Source organism: Trifolium pratense, linkage group LG2, assembly GCF_020283565.1.
Source record: "Trifolium pratense cultivar HEN17-A07 linkage group LG2, ARS_RC_1.1, whole genome shotgun sequence".
Lineage (NCBI taxonomy): Eukaryota > Viridiplantae > Streptophyta > Magnoliopsida > Fabales > Fabaceae > Trifolium > Trifolium pratense.
Window position 1 is genome coordinate 49,119,059 of NC_060060.1, and position 20,905 is coordinate 49,139,963.

At 34.1% G+C, this 20,905-nt stretch overlaps 2 protein-coding genes across 2 annotated transcripts; both read right to left on the reverse strand.

Annotated features, from left to right (window-relative positions):
• Positions 1 to 6,874: 6,874 nt before the first annotated feature.
• On the reverse strand, positions 6,875 to 13,088 carry LOC123911473. Its single transcript, XM_045962894.1, has 7 exons — positions 13,078 to 13,088; positions 10,668 to 10,749; positions 10,517 to 10,589; positions 9,420 to 9,563; positions 8,618 to 8,709; positions 7,500 to 7,915; positions 6,875 to 7,422 (listed from the first exon to the last, which is right to left on the reverse strand). Coding segments are annotated over exons 3-7 (654 nt in total). The 5' UTR covers positions 10,518 to 10,589; positions 10,668 to 10,749; positions 13,078 to 13,088; the 3' UTR covers positions 6,875 to 7,421.
• Positions 13,089 to 18,741: 5,653 nt separating this feature from the next.
• LOC123911474 (CDGSH iron-sulfur domain-containing protein NEET) lies at positions 18,742 to 20,787 on the reverse strand. The gene is made up of 2 exons (XM_045962896.1): positions 20,398 to 20,787; positions 18,742 to 18,967 (listed from the first exon to the last, which is right to left on the reverse strand). Exons 1-2 carry the CDS (start codon positions 20,634 to 20,636, stop codon positions 18,868 to 18,870), a joined length of 339 nt encoding a protein of 112 aa, XP_045818852.1. The 5' UTR covers positions 20,637 to 20,787; the 3' UTR covers positions 18,742 to 18,867.
• Between the last annotated feature and the right edge of the window lie 118 nt (positions 20,788 to 20,905).

A 20,905-nucleotide genomic window follows, 5' to 3' on the forward strand; every position in this document is an offset into this window, starting at 1 on the left:
AATAATACTTTATAAGTTTTTTTTTTGGTACAAATAATACTTTATAAGTTATGAATAAGAATACATTATATAAATATATAAATTTTAACTAAAAATATAATAGGCAAGTGGAGTCAGCTGATCCTACCGCCCTACCTCAGTCTGTCCTTCGATGAATATAAATTTTTTGAATTTATAGAATCTTAATCCATTTATCACATATAGTTTAATTATAAAACAAAAGATTTAATTTTTTTTTGTCCTTTAAATTTTATAATTGTACTATGATTTTAAGGACATGAAGGAGTAGTATAGACGTCAACAAAAATGAAAGTAAATATTCATAAAAATATTCTACTGTTCCCCCCTTTTTATAGAGATTTTTTTTTTTGAGAAAAATATAGAGACTTATTTCTTCTCAAATTGGAATACATAACTCTATTTATTAATCACTTTTATCAAAATCTTTCCATAGAGAAACAATATATGCACCTACTACTTTCTTATGCACCTACTTTTTCACATATAAATATAATGACACGACCAACTCAGGGGTAAATGTCTAAAAGCTTACAACCGTAAAGTGTACTAAAACCACGACACGATTTTGCATGATGTGAAGAAGCAATAGATGTGTTGAGAAGAAGTAGGTGGCGTGAATTTTCTACAAACATCACCTAACCTGATTTTTTTCAATTAATATTTGTTTTCACTCTAACCAATTAGACCATGCCATCTGTAAAAAAAAACTACCTCACGTAAATTTGGTCAAAACATGAGTGAGAGGGTGGTAAATTAAAAAAATTAAAGTTGAGCGGTTACGAATGCTCATTTTAAATTTAGAGGTCAAAATCGCACAATTTTAAAACTTTAAGGGTTAAAAGTAAAATATTAAACCTAAAAAAAAATTTGAATGGTGATTGTTTCGAGTGAAGGTGAGAAAAATACACGAAGAGGGGTTAAGTTGTATTTTTGGTTTTAAAAACTTTTTCTTCAAAAACATTAACACGAAAACAAACACAAAGACAAGAAAGTAAAGAGAAGAAGAGAGCAAAAGAAACACACATGAAATTTATCATGGTTCATACAACAAATCGGGACTAATTTAGTCCTTTCACACGTGAAGGATTTCACTATAATCACATTAATTACAACACACACTAAGAATGTGTTTGGATTGATGAAATATAATGGAATTGAGCATAGCAGAATAGACTGGAATGAAATAAATCTTCCATTTCATTGTTTGGATATTTTAGAAAGGGAGTAAATTGCCAAATACTCCTGAAATTTCAAAATTCGTCAAATACCCACCGAAATTTGGAGAATGGAAGAGATTCACCATGTATTGTTCAATTGTCGATTCTCTCAACGACTGTTTAGGAAAATTTACATTTGGAGGCAAGTGTGTTGGATATGCCTTGAAATCTCAGTTACAAGAAGTCAGAAAAATCTTTGTTGAATCTTTTTGCATCTTTGATGTTTTGAAGATTTTTTTAGGAAAAAAATATATTTTTTTGGAAGACACTCTGACTTGGATTTGTTTTATTTTAAAACAGATTTGTTACTAATTTTTTGGCATATTATTTTTCTATAAATAGGGAGTGCTTTATTCATAGAAAAATTGAGAGAGAGAGAGAGAGAAAGGGAGCAACAATGTAACACACACTCAATCGGTTGTTATTATTATTGCTTATTCCGCTTAATTATTTGGTTGCCGTTCTATTGCTCCACACGTCAAGTTCTTCTATTGGTGTGATTTATAGACGAATTCACAACAATTGGCGCCCACCGTGGGGCAATCGGAACAATTTGAAGTGAGCACCATGGGTTCTAAGTCGGATATCGAGGGACTTTCCAAAAGCAAATTGGAATTGTGGAAAGTGAAGATGGAAGCAATTTTAATGTTCGGGATGATGGGTAAAACATGGAGTGTTGTTACCCGGTGCCTCGAAGATAAAGAGTTAATGGAGATTGCGAAGAAGGTCGGCCTGGAGAGGCGGTGGTAATAATACTCAACATCAGCCTGGAGAGGCGGTGGTAATAATACTCAACATCAGCCTGGAGAGGCGGTGCTAAGAATACTCGGGTTACTTCTGAAACAACAACTTTATTATTATGTAGAGGTGCTAGTGGAAGTTGAGAACCGGTGGAGTATTTGGGTCATGGACTTTTGATGCTCCTATCACATGTGTTCAAAGAATGAATACTATGAGACTCTAGAGTTAGTTGAAGGTGGAGTTGTTCATCTTGAAAACGGGAAAGCTTGAAGTTTCAAGGTATGGGTTCAGTTTGTCTTACGAAGTTTGACAATCGTGAGTTTCTTTACACGATGTGAGGTATGTTTCTGAACTTAGATGCAAAGATAGTTGGTCATGCATCTATAACTAGTGGTGATTCTCATAATGTGGTTGAGTTTTGGGACTTCGGGTGGACCTGTTAGTGACATGGGTTTAGTTAGACTAGTGAACAAGGTTTACTAGGTGTTGAACTGAACTGGAATTGTTGGAGACTAACAATAGCTTGAAGTATGTTTCAGAGGAGTTGAATAGGTCTTGCGTGTTACAAGGTGGAGATCATGGTGGGTATACTTTGGTGGAAACTCAGTTTGAGGTGGAGTCTTCCAATAGTGGTAGACAGTCAACATTAGCTCTTGGTTATCTAATCGGAGATAGGGAGGAGAGTGGTATTGTTGAACCAAAGGGGATGACCATGGAGACCTTGTGGGTTATGTTTCAATTGTGGCTGAAGAAGTGCAAGACCTTGAGAGGATCTTCAGGGAGGCAATTGAAAGCAACAGGTGATCAGACTTGGTAACTTGTGAGACTGCTGGAGGTAGTTGGATACAAGGAGAGTTTGATGTTGCAGCTTGTGGAACCGCCTAAAATTCCAAGGTTGGTTTGGAGCCAAGCAAAACTTCGAGAGTACGGAAGGCATTCCGGGGTCGAAGAGTGGTGAAGGCTTGTAGGGCTATCGCAAAAATCCATGGATAGTCGGAGGCAAGCGATTCTTCAGGAGGACGGAGAAGGCACAATCCGGGGGCTGAAGAGGGATGGTGGAGCTTGTTGAGCTATCTAAAATTCCGATGATAGTTGGGAGCAAGCGTTTCTTCAGGGAGGTACGAAGTTGACCACTTCGGAGTCTGAAGAGGGTGCGGTGAATCTTGTGGGGCTACCTAAAATCCTATGGTAGTGGGATGCAAGATCTTCATAAGAGCGGAAGGCATTCCGAGGATGAAGAGGGAGGTACAATCCGGTGATCTTGAATAGAAGATTCAAGATGGAGAGAGCAGCACGGTGGTTGATGGGATCACCATCGATTTAAAGGCAAGGTGGAGAATTGTTGGATATGCCTTGAAATCTCAGTTACAAGAAGTCAGAAAAATCTTTGTTGAATCTTTTTGCATCTTTGATGTTTTGAAGATTTTTTAGGAAAAAAATATATTTTTTTGGAAGACACTCTGACTTGGATTTGTTTTATTTTAAAACAGATTTGTTACTAATTTTTTGGCATATTATTTTTCTATAAATAGGGAGTGCTTTATTCATAGAAAAATTGAGAGAGAGAGAGAGAGAAAGGGAGCAACAATGTAGAGGCAAGGATTAGGGTTTGCCACCACACAAGGGCTAGAGTTTTAGAGAGGAAAGAAAGTTTTCTCTTGGTATAACTCTAGGGTGGGAGAACTATCTTTGTGGTACACCTTGGGAAACACTTATCAAATTGAGTCTCTTGGCCACGGGAAGAGATTCGGGATTTGGGTAGAATTAGGATTAATTCTTGTAACTCAATTGGAACTCTTTGTAAAGTTACTCATTTGATATAGTGGAACGGAGGGGCTGCTCTCTCCCCCAGGCTAGGTCATTATTGGACCGAACTGGGTAAACAAATATTGTGTTCTTTCTTCTCCTTTATCTTGTTTATCGGTTGTTATTATTATTGCTTATTCCGCTTAATTATTTGGTTGCCGTTCTATTGCTCCACACGTCAAGTTCTTCTATTGGTGTGATTTATAGACGAATTCACAACAAAGTGGATAATATTTTTTTGAAAATACTTGGAGCCATCATTTCAATCTCTTTTGGCAATTTGGTGAAAGGCAAGAAAGGTCCCAAGGCGAGACATTTGATTTGGCTTACTACAACATGATGTCTTTGGCGTCTCCGAAATAATATTATGTTTAGAGGTATTTTCTAAATTTCCTTGCACTTGTTGATCAAATTATGTATATTTCGTTGTTTTGATTTCTAGTTAGAATTGAGAACAACATTCCCTACGATTATGTTGATTGGTGTAATAACCTTTTAGTTTTTCTTCATAGCATGTTTATATATATAAAAAAAAACCAAGGCTATACAGCCACTAAGGATGTAATAAGAGTATAAGAAAATATTATAAATATATATTAGTTTCTTCTAAAGATTATCGATATAACTCACTTCTCACGACAACAACAATATACCATAGACAAAAAATTTGTTTCTCTTTTTATTAAATAGTAACCGACCCGTGCGATGCACGGGTTTGTAGTGACCTCATTTATATGTCAAGCATGATTGTTGCCAATTGTAACACTCAAACCCATTATTTATATATTTCTACCTTTAGTAAAATCTTTTTCAAAATACGCAACGGAAAATCACATTTAATTTATTGAATATCGGTTCGAGTATTACACTCCTCTATCAAAATAATACTAATGTAATTAATTAGTAAAAACAGTGTTTATACAAATCTTTGAATCAAATAATGTATTTATTGATTATACAAAACAACCTAGACAATAGACTTTATATACAATATAAAACCCTTTCCCGTGTCACAATCAGAGCAGAGCTTCACCGACGACTCGACATCGAATACCACAAAACCTGTAAATCTGGACCCCCAACGGTCCAGCACATAACACATAAAAGAGAGTTAGACAACATACTCAAAATATAAGTGTAAGTAAATGGTACTTAAACACTTCTTCATAAAAACATGCATAATCATACATTATACATATATATCACCATCATTCATGCATATTCATATATCATTCATATACTTCATTTATCACATAATCAATCATCCACAATTATACACCAAACATATAGTTTCACGTCGTCTCGGACAATACCAAAACATCAACAATTATCACATAACTCAATTACAAATAGGAATATACATAAAGTTCCTAATGTAATCTAACACCACAAATACCTTGTTCAGATTATGGTCATGACGGACCCTGCGTTGTTCATTTTATAGTCATGACGGACTCTGCTCCTCACATACGGATTAACAATCAACATTTACCAAGTATGTGTCAAACATCATTTATCATAAAATGCACACATAATCCCTAATGCAATCTAATGCTTCACATTCATGTTATGTCCTCTAGACACCTCTAATGCATGTGGTACCATCTTCTTTATTAGAGTATCTCACCTCTAATATCCTTCTTTATCAAACAAATATAGTTCGATATCCTTCTTTATTGGACAAGCCAATATCCCTAAATATTCATGATGCATGCACTCAAAACTCATGAATATATTCATCAATAATTTTGGCATATAGCCCATCAACAATAACGTGGAACACTATCCAACGTCCGTCTTTATTAAGATAATCAATACCTTAATATCCTTCTTTATCGAATAACATAATTCGATATACTTCTTTATTAGAATAACATAATTCTAATATCCTTCTTTATTAAGTTGATTAACACCTTAATATACTTCTTTGACATTTAAACAAACATCATCAACACAATCAGCAACAATTATATTCCACACATATAATTAACAATTCATCACAATACAAATTAATCATGGTTATAAACAATCAGTAGCATTTAAAACCATCAAACAACAGTTCAGGTAATACCCCTACTAACACAGAGTACCCCTACTATACCAGAGAACCCCTACTACAAATAACAGTTCAGGTAATACCCTTACTAACACATAAAACCCCTACTATCATGCAAGAACACCTGCTAGCACATAGAACCCCTACTATCATGCAAGAACCCTTACTAGCACATAGAACCCCTACTATTATGCAGATGACTCCTGCTAACACATAGAACCCCTACTATCATGCAGATGACTCCTGCTAACACAGAGGAAAGGAATCTACTCAAAAAATCCAAGTTTGATGTTCTAAATCCCAAATAAGTTTGATTTCACGTGTAACCAACATGTATAGACTCAAAAGGACGGTTCATTTCACCGATCTACCATTTTTACTACGAAAAAGTAGAGATTTACCATTTTTAGCTCAAAAGCTCAAGAACACAACAACTCAAATCAAAACATAACAAATACCCAATTTTAACCCACAAATTCGTTCATACTACATGTTAAAAGTATATTAAACATGTTATGAACATTCTCTATCATTTTCTTTAAGAAAATCACCCAAAAACTCAAACGAAAATGGGGTGGAGAAAGTTCGGGTACGGAGAAATCGACATTCTCCCCTTTCTCGTATCACCCACGAATATGAAATCTACTCTCTTACCTGGATTCGAAGAAAACTCGAAGATTTGCTCTTGGATCTTCACTTTCCTTCTTGCCCTAGCTCACCCATGCTCTTCCTTCTCTCTAAGCTCCAAGACAAAGAGAAAAATATGAGTTTTCTCTCTCTACCTTGCCCTATATGGGCGCCCCTCACATGCCAAGGCCCATTGGGCCTCAAGCCCAATAGCTTGGCCCAACTCGCGTTAACTCTCACTAACTCGCGCGTTAACTAAAGTACTCGATAAATAACTTAAAGTTACTATCTTACTTAAAAACCACATCACCAAATAATTAAACACTTAAATAGTGAATAATAAATTTGGGTCGTTACACCAATCATGGTTGATATGAGTCAAAGTAAGCTAAAAAGAACTATATGATTTTGATCAAATTGGTAATATCATTGATATCATAATATTTCCTACAAAGCATAGTCATTAAATGGCCTTTAAAAAAGCATGTCTTTGTTAGAGAACTCCACTATAAGACTCAAAGCATCAGAGCAAGATGAAAAAACTCAAAAAGTAGACAAATTCAATTTTGTTCCACATATTACATAAAAAGTTCCAAAAGGAGTTTAGGAAATCTAGAGCATGTAATAGTACTGGCTTTGGTAGAACTTCTTCCGATTGCTGGATGTGGAAGGAGCATGGAGGGTAGTTCTAACACCAATGAAAGGGGTGAGCTTAAAGTAAATGGTCCTATTGTTGGATGCCTCAGTAACGCCAAATTTAACAACTACATCCTTAGCCAAATTATGCACCTTGCAAACATCTCCCCATTGACCTGAAATCTTGCAGTTGATATAAGGGGCATTGTCAAACTTGAGATCACAGTGATTCCATGTATTACCAAGCCAATCAATTAATCTGAGTTGAGTCTCCTCATTAGGCAGTGCATTTTGACAGAAACCTCTCCAATAGAGCGTCTGTTGAATAATTAACCAACATTTTAGCCATGAATAAAAAGTACTAATGATCTTGTAGCATGAGAAATGAAACATACCAAAGTCCCAGTATGGACATCAGAAATAGTGAGAGTTTTCTCAAGACTATGTGCAAAAACTCTTGGAAGAACAAAGTAGGGAATAGGTCCATTTGAAGATGATTCAAGAAAAGGTTTTTCCAACATGAGTTTATATGGAGGAGTTTTATGAGGATAGGTGATCTCCATGCCAGTAATGAATCGAACCCGGATGAAAAAACAAAAGGACTGATGAGCAAAAGAGTAATCCAAGCGCCAGCGTTGATGTTATAAAAATCTCTCAACCGAGACCAGCCATGAGTGAAATATATTTCTGAATTGTTCTTTTTGAGTACAGATACTTGGATTTGGTTTTCGTTGATGTCCTGTAAAAAAAATGTATCACCAATGTACTGACCAACAACACGTGCATAAATTTCCGGTAGCTTCCCTCGATTCTACATAATAACCACAACATTAAGAGGAGGAGAATGGAAAGGGCTTTAAATTACCAACAAATCAAAATATATAGACCAAGTTAGTTTATTCTAAGAGTTGGCTAAAATGTTCACAATATACTTGCTAACTTATTTCAGGATTCAATGTGTCAATGAAGAGGTCATTAGCAAGGTTGAGTTTATCCAAATTGGTAATTAAAAATGACTTGTCTAAAATTCTACACCCTATCTTATTTCACAATATGTAATGATCAACAAAGTGATATGTATAGACCAAGCCAAGTAAATCTGAGTTCATTCAAGCATGCTAGCTTATTTTGAAATATAATGTATAAATGCCCTCAGTTCTTATCCATTCTACACAATAATCACAATATTAACAGCAAGTAAATGAAAAGGCCATGAAATGATTGTCAAAGGAAAATAGATAGATCAGGCTGATAATACACACTATTAGATCATTCAAGTCTGGAATTTAAAAACGTCTTAGCTATAATCACAATATTAAGAGCAAGGGAATGGAAAGGCCATGAAATGAATAAAAAAGCAAAACAGATAATCCAAGTTAGATCACCCTGAGTTCATTCAAGCTGAAACAATTAAGAATGTCTTAGCTAAAACACCCTCATAGTTTTTTCTACACCATCTACAATTCCAGAATTGGTACCCAAAAAACATCCAAAAAAAAACACTATTGCTTACTTTCATGGGATTGTACTCCATATACCCTGTTCTTGTCATCATGGAGTAAGGACGAATATCAGGATGCGTCTTGTCGTAGCGATGGTTCATATCTATACAATAAAGAAGTTCAACATAAAAATAAGGAAATTATCAAAATGAAAAGTGGAAGTCAGCATGGATAGCAGAGTTAAATAGCAAGTATAGATTGTCTAGATCATAATCATGGTTTAAAACTAATCCAACCAGTACTCATGTCAAATGAAATTATTTTAACACAAAACTAAAAGGACTGATGTATCTATTATAAAAGATAGATGATGAAGTTATTTTGGTTGTTCTTGAGGACCATTTTCATTAATAATCAACAAAGCAAAAGAGACATACATGCAGTCACTATTCAGAGGTTAGCTCGATGTAGATTAAAAATGCAAGGAATGTAATATATGGAATAAGTAGAAACATTAAGAGAGGAAACCATAAGTGATGAAAATTCAGGATTCAATAGCATTCAAATCCAAACTAAAAACATATATAGAACAATAAATTAGCAAGGAACACTAAAATATATTTACAAATATAATATCCACATATCCACGAATCACAAACATAATCAAAAACCTATCTCATTAAGCTAAAAACATATCAACTGGCGGGACTAACCTATTTAGTTTGCTAGCTTATATTACATGGATTCTACCTTAAACCCTAAAGTCAAATCTGTTAGTTATACCATGATAATAACCATAATCAACGTTATTGACCAGCAAGATCATAAATTTATGGCAAAAACAAACAGAAAATAAATCAAGAGATGGAAAACCTTTAGCAGGTTCGATGTAATTATCAGCATCGTCACCATTTGCAACACCATCACGAGCTTTGGCATTCAAGAAATCAGCAGGAGCTTCGGCTATGTCAGGTAGGTTGGACATTTTTTGGATGAATCTCGCAGATGGGATTGTCACTGCATAAAATGTATTTTATGAGGAAGTACTTACCTTAGGCGGATAAATGTAAGGTCGTTGAGAAGGTATTTTTGCAAGAAGTATAAACTAAAGAGATGACAAATCAACAATCCAGGATCTATCTATCAGAAGTTAACAACAGCCAGGGTTTTGCTAGTCCAATGTGTAGCTAGGTGAAGGAGAAAAGAGAAGTGACTTATTCACATCCAGTATTGTCCAAATATTGAAAAAAGATGCACACTGACTATATGCGGGAAGACAATTAATCACATATGCCTCAAAAAGAATATAAGAAATATAAACTGCATCAACAAATTGAATCTTGGATTGCAAAGAAATCATTTATTCTGGCATAAATTCCAAACAATGATATAATTTTTTTACCATAAACATAATAAACTACATTCACTTGTATTGTTAAAAGTTAGTATGCATCCAAAACACCCCTTGGACAGTGGCTGACCCAACCAAGTATGTACAAGCATGATTGTCAAGTCAAACTCATGAGTTTCTTCTATGTAGGAACTAAGTTGAACTGTTTATAAACTCATTTATTAGGAAACTAAGTTGAACTCTTGTGGACTCGTTTGAACCCACTCAAAGTCACAAGAGTTTTGTGATTTTGATGAGAATGTAAAATCAGGACCAAAACCATGCAAAAAGAAGACATTTCACCATATCAACTTCCATATATCTACATATCTTAAATAGATAGCTACATACACGAAAAAAATTACATGACAATAAGTACCTGAAGGTTTGAAACCTGACCCCCAAATAAAGTATCTTCAGTTGATAGGGTTACATTATGAGTTTCCTTGTAAGCATCGGTAGGCCGCTCCATGCCTCCAGGTCTCACTATCTGAAAAAGAGTGACACAGCCATAACATTATAATAAGATAATTAGGACCCTGCGCCGTGCTTCGGCGAAATTAGTATCACAATGACTTACTGTGTATGGAAGTCCACTTGCTAGCAATGCTTCTTCTGCCTTTCTTTTCCAACACAAGACTCCCCAAAATAAACTATAGAAATAGAACTAAGCAATCGGTTAAACTGCTTTATGATGTAAACATGATCCTCGAGAAAGTTTTCGTACTCACTTGAGAATAGCTGCAGGAAAACCAAATTTGTTTGTTCCCAATGAAGTAACCAATATGAAGTGATTTACTTTGGCAACAGTTGCTGCATCATGATAGAATGAACAAAAATATTGCTTTCACCATTTAGGCCTAAAACAAATAATCACTGAAATTAATATAAATATAATGAAAGCTTTTCTATTACCAGCATCAAGTGAAAGTGCAATTCAATGAGGCAATCAATCAAACTTGTAAAAGGAGAATTAATTAAAACTGTAAAATTTACACAAAAAGTAGTAAAATAATAAAGATTTGATCAAAGAATAAAGTGGAATATTGTTAAGAGTTAATATAGACTTACAGTAGTAGGAGTAGATATCAGTTCATCTTGCGTTGCATTTGCATCTACAATCATGCCACTTGATGCCTGGATAGTGCTTATGCAAAGATTTGAAGCATCAACCAATCAGAGTGCAAACTGTCCAAGCAAATTTAAAATGCATGATGTAAGTATGCAAACTCAAAATCAATATTGTCCAAGCAAGTGATGACAGGTCAAAGAGGCAAATAGGAAACATAATAGAGCTGAAACATGACATATAAGAGCCTTACCTCAAATGATATCCATGAATGCCGCTCTCATGTTTGGATATACCTAAATGATGGCAAAATATTTTGCAAAGCCTTGTTAGTTGATACAAACAAATTAGTTTGAAGACAATTTCAGATATCAGTATTTCCACACAAGGCAAAATAGAAGGGTATAAATTATTAATAACAGCCTCATATTCTCCTATCAAACTCAAAAGACCGCCATGATGTTTCTGCTCGGCAGTAGCAATCCTTACAGAGGCAACACAGGCTTGCCGGTAGCAAAAGACCAATTATTCAACAATACAAGCCCACAAAGCACTAGTAATCGATTCTCCACCCAAACTTCAGTAGATCATAATTGTAATTAACCAAGATATTTAAGAATACCCGTCTATGAGCTGTGGTCTATTGTCATCACTGAATCTGTTAACCAGTGGTGGATATAAGTTATAGTTTGTGAGGGCAACTGCCACTACTCCTCTAGTGGATTTTTAATAGAAATGTATATAAATTGTTCTATTCCCTCATCAATAATCAACTGTTTCAAGTTTCCCGCGGTTACTCATTAATTAACAATTTGTGCAAAAAAATTACGAAGGCAAAATTACTCGTTAACTACCAGTGATAACCCAAGGAACCAGAGGGGAGCATTAAGCATGTACACAACATCTTCGGTAGCTACATTTCCCGAAGCCCCCTTAGCATATGGAGAACCACCAAGACCAGCAACTGAAGAATCAACTGCGCTTATTCCCATCTGTTTATATGAATACAAACCAATGATGTCAATTAATAATTGTGACTACCAAATCATAAAAAGCAGACCCAGTTTAAACCTATATTCTAGAAAAAATATGCTTCTGATTTGTTACAGCTGGAAAATCCTGAATTTGCCAGTCATGTATCTCAAGCTGTCCGATCTAAAGATAGGATCGCTCATGTTTCAACTCAGTCAAGCACTTTCAAAGTATGCAGTTGCAACATGATCTGTTTGATCTTAATAAGGCAGCCCTGAGAAAAATGGCTGCGACAAATTCAAAATTTTCCAACTACCAAAAATCCAAGTGAATTTCCATTAATTATAGTGGTTTGAAGGTTGGTTAACTTACTTGGAGGGATACAAGAATGTTTGAAAGGGATTGCCCATATGTGTCATGGAAGTGAACAGTAAGCTTTTCCGTTGGTACAACCGCCATTACAGCCAAAAGCATTGGAACTACTGTGCCTGATCACGAAAGAAACAGAAAATTCTCAGAAAAAAGAATGTATATTCCAGATTAAGAGAAAAAAACACAGTTTGGCATTAATCTCACAATTCTTCCCAGTCTCAATTCAATATTTGACAGACGTATACTCTTTTCACTGTTTTCAATTATTTGTAGAGAAATGGTGAGAATAACATTTATGTTATTAAATGTTAATAAATCTTTGAAAAAATGAAATGGTAAAAATAGGGTAACATTTTTGTAAAATAAAGTCATCTTAACTCATTACCTGGTGTGCCTACCCCAATTGTGTCACCAAGTGAGATTTCAAAGCAACCCATATCATATAGTTCTTTAGCCACATAAGCTACTTTTGATGGAGACACTGGGCATCCAACAACGCATGATACATACCTACCAAAGTTAAATACAGAACATTGATTGGAATAAGCAGAACAGAAACAGAATTTCTCTGTCCATAAAATTTACAATATAAACAAACACAAAGGGACTTTCACTTGTGTAACTGGTAGACCTTGATGGCTTAACCAGATTGTATTTCAAACAGAAAATGGTCTTCACCAGCGCCAAATTATCTCAAAACAGCAATAACAATGACAAAAAAAGCATACCAAGAAACTGATCCTCTTTAGTACATGAGATAATGTCATGGAAAGACATGAACTCAAACTGATTTGCCGGTATTTTAGTGTCTGTGACTTTGAACACTTTAGTATAGAGTCAAACTGTCTCCTAATGCCACACCTACATAAGAAAAAGTTTCCCAATAAGGATCTATCATTTCCTAATTAACAAAGAAAAGAACAATAAATTGAAATAAGATCAATATGAGATCTGACATATGAAGATAGTGCAAATTAAAGAGAAGACTCTCACCACCAAGTTTGAGTTTCATTTTCTTGTCTCCAATAGCATTAAGAGCAGACAATCCAACAACGACACTTACAATGGGATTAACAACAAAACCTCACAATCTAGTAAGCAATTTTGTGATAAACTATATAAATACCAATTGATAAAAATTCAATTTTATCATTGGAATGCTTCCTGCAAAAAATAAAAATAAATAAAAAATAAAAAAAAAACGAAAAATGTTTGAAAGAGAGATGAGATTTTTCTAGTCACCTGAGTTTATTGACATCCAAAGATCAAATTTCATGGAGGAGCCTTATCCTTCCATGGAGCCTGCAAAAAAACAACATATAAATCCAATTAGAGAGATGAATATTTGACAAATTGAGAAAGATGAAATCTAGAGGATGAATTTGGAGATACATCACCATCCACCATAACCACTGTAACGACCCAATTTTCATATTATTATTTTTATGTGTTAAAATATTTTATGGAAAATGCTAAACAGTGCCCCCGGGGCACTAGTTAAGCATGTTAAAATAGAAATTTTGTCTCGAAATGCGTGCATTCAATGCCTCAAAAGTATAAAAAGTTGTCTTTTCAATATAAATTTTATTTTTTATTTCCTTTTTAGGTAAGCTTAACAAGTGCCCCGGGGGCACTGTTTAGCATGACCCATATTTTATTTAACGTGGAATTTTAATTAAGTTAATAACTAGGGTTATTTATCGAGTACTTTAGTTATTAAGCGGGTAGAGTGAGTTAACGCGTTATTGGGCCAAGCCAATTGGGCTTGAGGCCCAATGGGCCTTGTGAGTGTGAGGGGGCGCCCATAAGGGCATAGTGAGGAAGAGAATTCATTTCTCATGTTCCTTTTGTGTTCTTGAGAGGAGAAGAGAGAGCTTGAGGAGCTAGGGCAAGGGGAAAGCTAGAGATTCTAGATCTTCGTCGTGTTTTCTTCGAATCCAGGTAAGAGAGTAGATTTCATATTCGTGGGTGACTCGAGGAAGGGGAGAATGTCGATTTCTCCTCACCCGAACTTCCTCCACGAACCATCATGACCATAATCTGAACAATGTATTTGTTGATGTTTTGGTATTGTCCGAGACGACGTGAAATTATATGTTTGGTGTATTTTGTGGATGATTGATTAGGTGATAAATGAAGTATATGCATGATATATGAATATGCATGAATGATGGTGATGTATATGTATAATGTATGATTATGCATGTTTTTATGAAGAAGTGTTTAAGTACCATTTACTTACACTTGTATATTTTGAGTATGTTATCTAACTCTCTTTTATGTGTTATGTGCTGGACCGTTGGGGGTCCAGATTTTACAGGATTTTGTGGTATTCGATGTCGAGTCGTCGGTGAAGCTCCGCTCTGATTGTGACACGGGAAAAGGGGTTTTATATGTATATAGAGTCTCCTTATCTAGGTTGTTTTGTATAGCTAATAAATACATTAGTTGATTTAACATTTGTATAAACAAGTATTTTTACTAATTAACCACATTAGTATTATTTTGGTAGAGGAGTGTAATACTCGAACCGATATTCAATAAATTAAATGTGATTTTTCCGTTGCGTATTTTGAAAAAGAATTTTACTAAGGTAGAAATATATAAATAATGGGTTTGGGTGTTACAACCACCACACATCACCACCACCTCCAATCTTCAACCATCCTCACCAAGAAAAAAAAAGCAACGAAAAAAATAAAAAAAATAATAAATAGAGCATAGAAATTAAGATGGAACCAGAGAAAGAAGGAGCAAGAAGCTTAGTCTCCACAAACCGCCACAAGAACTCTCTCGGCCGGAACTCCTCCTCCTCGCCGGAACTTCTCTCCCGTCGGCAAATATTCTCTCACTCGGCCACTCCGTCACTCTCACGAGTGGTTGATTTGTAGATGGTGTGGAGGTTGTTGTGTGGATGTTATGGTGAAGATGAGATGGGGAGTGCAGAGAGAAAGAGAGATGAAAGTGTGAGAGGAAGGTGAGAAAGAGCTAGAGCGTACGAGAGAGAGGGGGAAGAGAGAGAAAAAAAACTCCACAAATGAACAAAAATTGGGAAAGCAATCTTAAAACCACAATTGTTTCCATAAACCACTTGTGCCAATTGTTTGCATAAATCAGCAATACCAGTTGTTTGCATAAACCAGCAATACCTGTTGTTTGCATAAACCAGCAGTTATAGGAGAGGTCCACATGAGACATCTGGCAAAGAATTATTTGAATGAATGTAATGAAGAGGATTGAACCCTAAAATGAAATGAAACCCTAAATGGCATGGCAAGATGTGGTTGGTCAGAAGAAACAAATGTAGAGGATTGATTGGACAAGAATTTAGGGTTAGGAAAAAGGACTTGGAAAACATCTGATCCTTTAGTATATAAAGATTAGTTTCTTTTTAAAAAGATAAAGGTCCAACTACTATGTCACAACAAAATGTCTATGTAACATAATTCTTAAATGAGTTAATTAGTAAAATGATCCCTTATTTTTGGTTTCAGATTGGTCCATTAAGAAAAAAAAATCCGAATAGATTCCTTAAAAAAAAATGGTTTGAATAGGTCCCTTAAAAAAAAGTGTTAATAGGTCCGAAAATAATATTATGAAAGAGAGAGAGTTTATGTTGGTGATTAAATAATAAGAGGATTTTGACTCTCGGTTTAACATGCAACAGAAACGTTGCAAGATTAACAAATTTTTTATTTTTTTATTTTCACCACTAGTATTCGATTTATTGGAACATCTAATCTGATTCGGAGTTTAGTTATACGATGAAGTGGTTTCAATCAATATTAACATGTTTCTATTTTTGACCCACGTAACCACGTTGACATTGAATATTTCATGGACTTGGTAATGAAATTGAAAGGAAAAGGGATCATCGTACAATTATAGTGGGAAGGTATAGTGTAATTGTAAATTGCAAATCGAAAGGGATTACATGTAAAGGAATTAAATACAATTAAAGTGATAGCAAGTATATTAGAGCGTCATGAGCTGGCAATAGAAAGGAATTAATTAGCTAATTTAATTGAAGCAACATAACGTATGGAGAAAATAAAAGAGTCAATTTCCAATTAGCTAATTTAATTGCGTACCAATGCGTCTCAAGTTGTTACTTGCAGTGCAACGATTACAATAGAGAAGTATCTGTTTCACAGAACATCGACCGCAAGCATTTTTTGTTTGGTTTACAAAGAGCCGGAGATCGAACCCAGAACATATAGCATTCTATGTAAATCTTTCACCACTAAACCAAACTTAGTGACTTCGACAACAAGCATTTTGATATATGATAGAGTTTTCACTCTTGATAAGGTAATCATTCTTCTCCCTCAAATCGTTTTCGCAATTCATTTACGTGTATGTCTAGTTGATAACCTTAATTAGTCTTAGATTGTGATCGAGTAATTCTAATGAAGTTCTGGCAAGTAAGCATGACCATTGAATGTAGTTATATTGTCAGTGTGGTGCCATTGTTAGAGATTGACGAAACATGACACATTTATAATCTTATAATATTTTTTTTTTGAAGGATTATAATCTATAATATAAGCAAGAACTATTTGTCTTTTTTTTTCCTCGAAATTCCTTGCCTCTCATACATCCTCTATTGCGGTGCATTTGACAATTAATTCATTTAATATTTTTATAATTAACATATTTGTATTAAATAAAAAATATTTTAAATTTAAGTTTTACATTATATTTTTGTCGGTTACAAGAAAAGATTTATAATTTAACCGTTTTAATAATATTATTAAAGGCGACATTATATATTTGACGATTACATTATTAAAGTTGTAACAATAATATTATTTAAAATTATTAAAAAGAAACGTCTCAATATATTATTAATTATCATAAAATCATATTTAATTTTGTGTTTCTATAGCTCACTATAAATATAAATGATTTCACCACAACAAATCAACAAAGTCATTTCATTTTTATCCGTATTTGAAAATTTGTATTGTGTTGCTTCTTTTATTTTGTGTGTGAAAACAATGTCTCTTATGCACGATTTTTTTAATTGGGTTAAGAACATTGATCTGCATGTTCGAAGACCAACTTCAAAGGGTATAGTTTATAGGACATCGATCCTCATTTGATGTTGGTTTATCAATGTTTCTAATTTTATAATATGTATAATATTCTATGTATATATTAAGTCAAGTTATATATATATATATATATATACACACAAAGTATGATACTTATAAATACAATTAACATAGAATATTACTATATAATAAAATTACAAACAACGATAAAACCAACATCAAATGAGGATCGATATCCTATAAACCATATCCCTTGAAGTTGGTTTTGACTTTGTGGATTTGTCGTGGAGAAATCATTTATATTTATAGTGAGCTATATAGAAATACAAAATTAAATATGATTTTATGATAATTAATATTATATTGAGATATTCTTTTTAATAATTTTAAATAATATAATTGTTACAACTTTAATAATGTAACTGTCAAATGTATAATGTCACATTTAATAATATTATTAAAACGGTTAAATTATAAATATTTTCTTGTAACCGATAAAAATATAATGTAAAACTTAAATTTAAAATATTTTTTATTTAATACAAATATTTTAATTATAAAAATATTAAATGAATTAATTGTCAAATACACCGCAATAGAATAATAGCAATGTGGTGGATGCACTACAAGACTTATGGGCGAATGATGTTTCATCCAAAGTGCATTTTTGGATGGAGGTTGTTATTAGCGAGACTACCGACTCGTAAGGCTTTGGAGAGAAAAAGAATTATTAGTAATCCGCATGAACTTTGTTGTGCCTTTTGTTTTAGAGAAGAAGAAGATATCGATCATTTATTTTTTAATTGCTCTCTTTCAATTCAATTGTCGAGAAAGGTGTATGAATGGCTGGACGTGAATTTTATAACTTTTGAGGAAGTATGGAAGCATTTCACTACTTTTGGTGATTTGGTGAAGAGTAAGAGTCTTGTTAAAACTCGTCATGTCATTTGGCTAGCAACCACTTGGAGTATATGGCAAACTCGAAACAACATTATGTTTCGTGGAGATGTGTTTAATTTGGTCTCACTTGTTGATCAAATTATTTTTATTTCTTGGGTTTGGTTTGTAGGTCGAATAGAACTTAATCCTTCATTTGTATTCTCAGACTGGTGTAACGATCCATTAGCTTGCATTCTAAGCATCTAATGGTTTTCGCAATTTTTGTAAGGGTTGAGTGCCCCTTGCACACCTTTTAATTCAATCTTTTTGCTTATAAAAAAAAAACATATTTAACCAAAACAATTATATACAATTATATATTGAACTCTTTCTAAATTTAACTTCTCATGAATGTTGCAACTTAGAAGCTGACCTTTGATTCAATAAATAGGAATATACCAAACAAATATATAGATGAATTGCAAAATAAGCTTCAAACATTGAAATGTTAAGTCTATAATACATAAGCAACATCTGAAAATTTAATATCTCTCATAACACAAGTGATCAAAATTATTAAATTTATTTTTTCAAAAGAAGAGGCCCAACATTATCTCCTGTGGCTTTGTTGTGCTTTACATGGCTTCCATCACATAGAGGAAAAGTTCCTGATCTCCAACATCTGCACCAAATTTAAACCACCAGAAAGCCATATAATGGTTAAGATGTTTTTTATATTTAAACATGAAAAACTACACATAAAAAAACTATAGAAAATTTCAAGACTTTCCAATTTCCATTTAACAGAAGATTTAAAAGCTTCATTTCTCGTCCTCGTGAGCTTAGCTCGGTTGGTAGAGAAATTGCATATATTATGCAGGAGCCGGGGTTCGAACCCCGAACACTCCACTTATTCACCTTTAAGGTAGAATTTCTAGCCACCAGGCTATCAGACCAAAAATAAAAAGCTTAATTTCTCAACTATGAATGACACCACCACGCCAAGCAGACTGTTGATTTTCCACCTGGTTTTCGTAAGCAATATTAAGGAACTTATGACAATAAGCTGAAAAACACTTATAAAAACTGTCATAAGTTATTTTCATAAGTTCTTTTCAAACAGTCTCACAAAACTTATGCTAGCAAGTAAGCTCAAATAAGTCAATCTAAACATGTCATAAGTATTAGGGAAAAATACACTAACCTCCCCTGAGGTCTCTTTAAATGACACAGACACCCCCTCTATTTTTAAATTTGACACTGACCTCCCCTGAGTCTCTAAAAGTAGATAAAAACCTCCCTTATCAACTTAACGCCATTAACTATCCGTTAACCATTCATCTAATTTTAAACTAGACACTAACCTCCCTTAGATCTCTTAAAATGGATACAAAACCTCCCTTGTCAACTTAACACTATTTATTTTTTAAACTAAAAACTATTATTTTTCCATGGATTTGGCATAAGACATGACAAGAATCACTGCTAAAAAATGAGAACCTGCAACTCAAACATCCAAACTAACTTAACTATTTGAGTATTATCGATTGACCCAACAAACCAACACAACTCTTTTCAACGCCCTGATCCGCACACTTTCTAAATTCTAAGAACTTTTGAAAAGGTCATTCACCAAAAGAGTGTTTCAAGTCAGACACGCTTGGACTGTGTAAGATCCTTTCATTCCAATGTAAATTTAGTTCATTCATGTGTTCATTTACCTATAAGCATCCATGAGCTGTTCTTTGAACATGTCTTGTGCCCCGACGATCACTCCTCACCTAGTTTATATAACAGCTCAACCCTATTCAACAACAGTGCTATCACTCACCGACTTATCGTTCGACAATTTAGCGAGTTTTTTTCTTCTGTGGGAGTTGAAAATACTGTGATTTCTTAACTCCCACTCAAGCTGAGTGGGGGCTGTTACAACTAACCTTTTATTTAAAAGAAATTAAAGTGGAATTGTTTTTTCTCAATAGATCATTATTTCAAATATTGTAACCAATAAAAATGTTAATTTCCCTAGTAACATACTAACATCACATAAATTAAGAGTCACAAAGATAAAATTAACCATAAATAAAAAAACATCAAAAATCTAAACCTTACCTGCAATAAGGGGTAAGAGGCTTAGCAAGCTCACTGAGCACAACAGAATCAACAACCTTATCTTCATTCTTCCTTATATCTGGATTTATACTATTCACACCCCCTGTCTCTGCTTTCACCACCACCACACTCCTTACTCTCCTAGAATCAACCCTACCAAAGGAACAAGTATTGAACTTAGTACCTAAACGTGGCTTTTGGTAGAAAACTGTACCAACTTGGCTTAGAACAGATTCCATTGAAAAGGGTGTCTCTTAATTTCTAGTATTTGTGTTTGTTTTCTCTTTGGCTTCACAAGCTCTGAAGTTTGCAATGGTGAGATAACAAAAGAAGATTGAAGTGTTGGATTTGTTGGTGAACTTGTGGATAGCACACTCCACTTTGAATGGAGACAATAGAGACATGTCATTACTATATACTGTTTATGGTGGAAATTTTCTTTTAGGGGACCCTCAACCAACGACTTCAACTATTTGACATATTCAAAGGAAAAAAAACATGTAAACTT

What these genes read in the sequence shown, in the direction of transcription:
- LOC123911474 (XM_045962896.1), bottom strand. Translation starts at nt 20,636, where the DNA reads ATGGAATCTGTTCTAAGCCAAGTTGGTACAGTTTTCTACCAAAAGCCA. An exon ending in CCTCTTACCCCTTATTGCAG is followed by an intron (nt 18,968 to 20,397) that starts GTAAGGTTTAGA and finishes AATTTGGTGCAG; the next exon opens with ATGTTGGAGATCAGGAACTT.
- LOC123911473 (XM_045962894.1), bottom strand. An exon ending in TTACATCGAACCTGCTAAAG is followed by an intron (nt 8,710 to 9,419) that starts GTTTTCCATCTC and finishes TTTATTGTATAG; the next exon opens with ATATGAACCATCGCTACGAC. An exon ending in TGGAGTACAATCCCATGAAA is followed by an intron (nt 7,916 to 8,617) that starts GTAAGCAATAGT and finishes GTTATTATGTAG; the next exon opens with AATCGAGGGAAGCTACCGGA.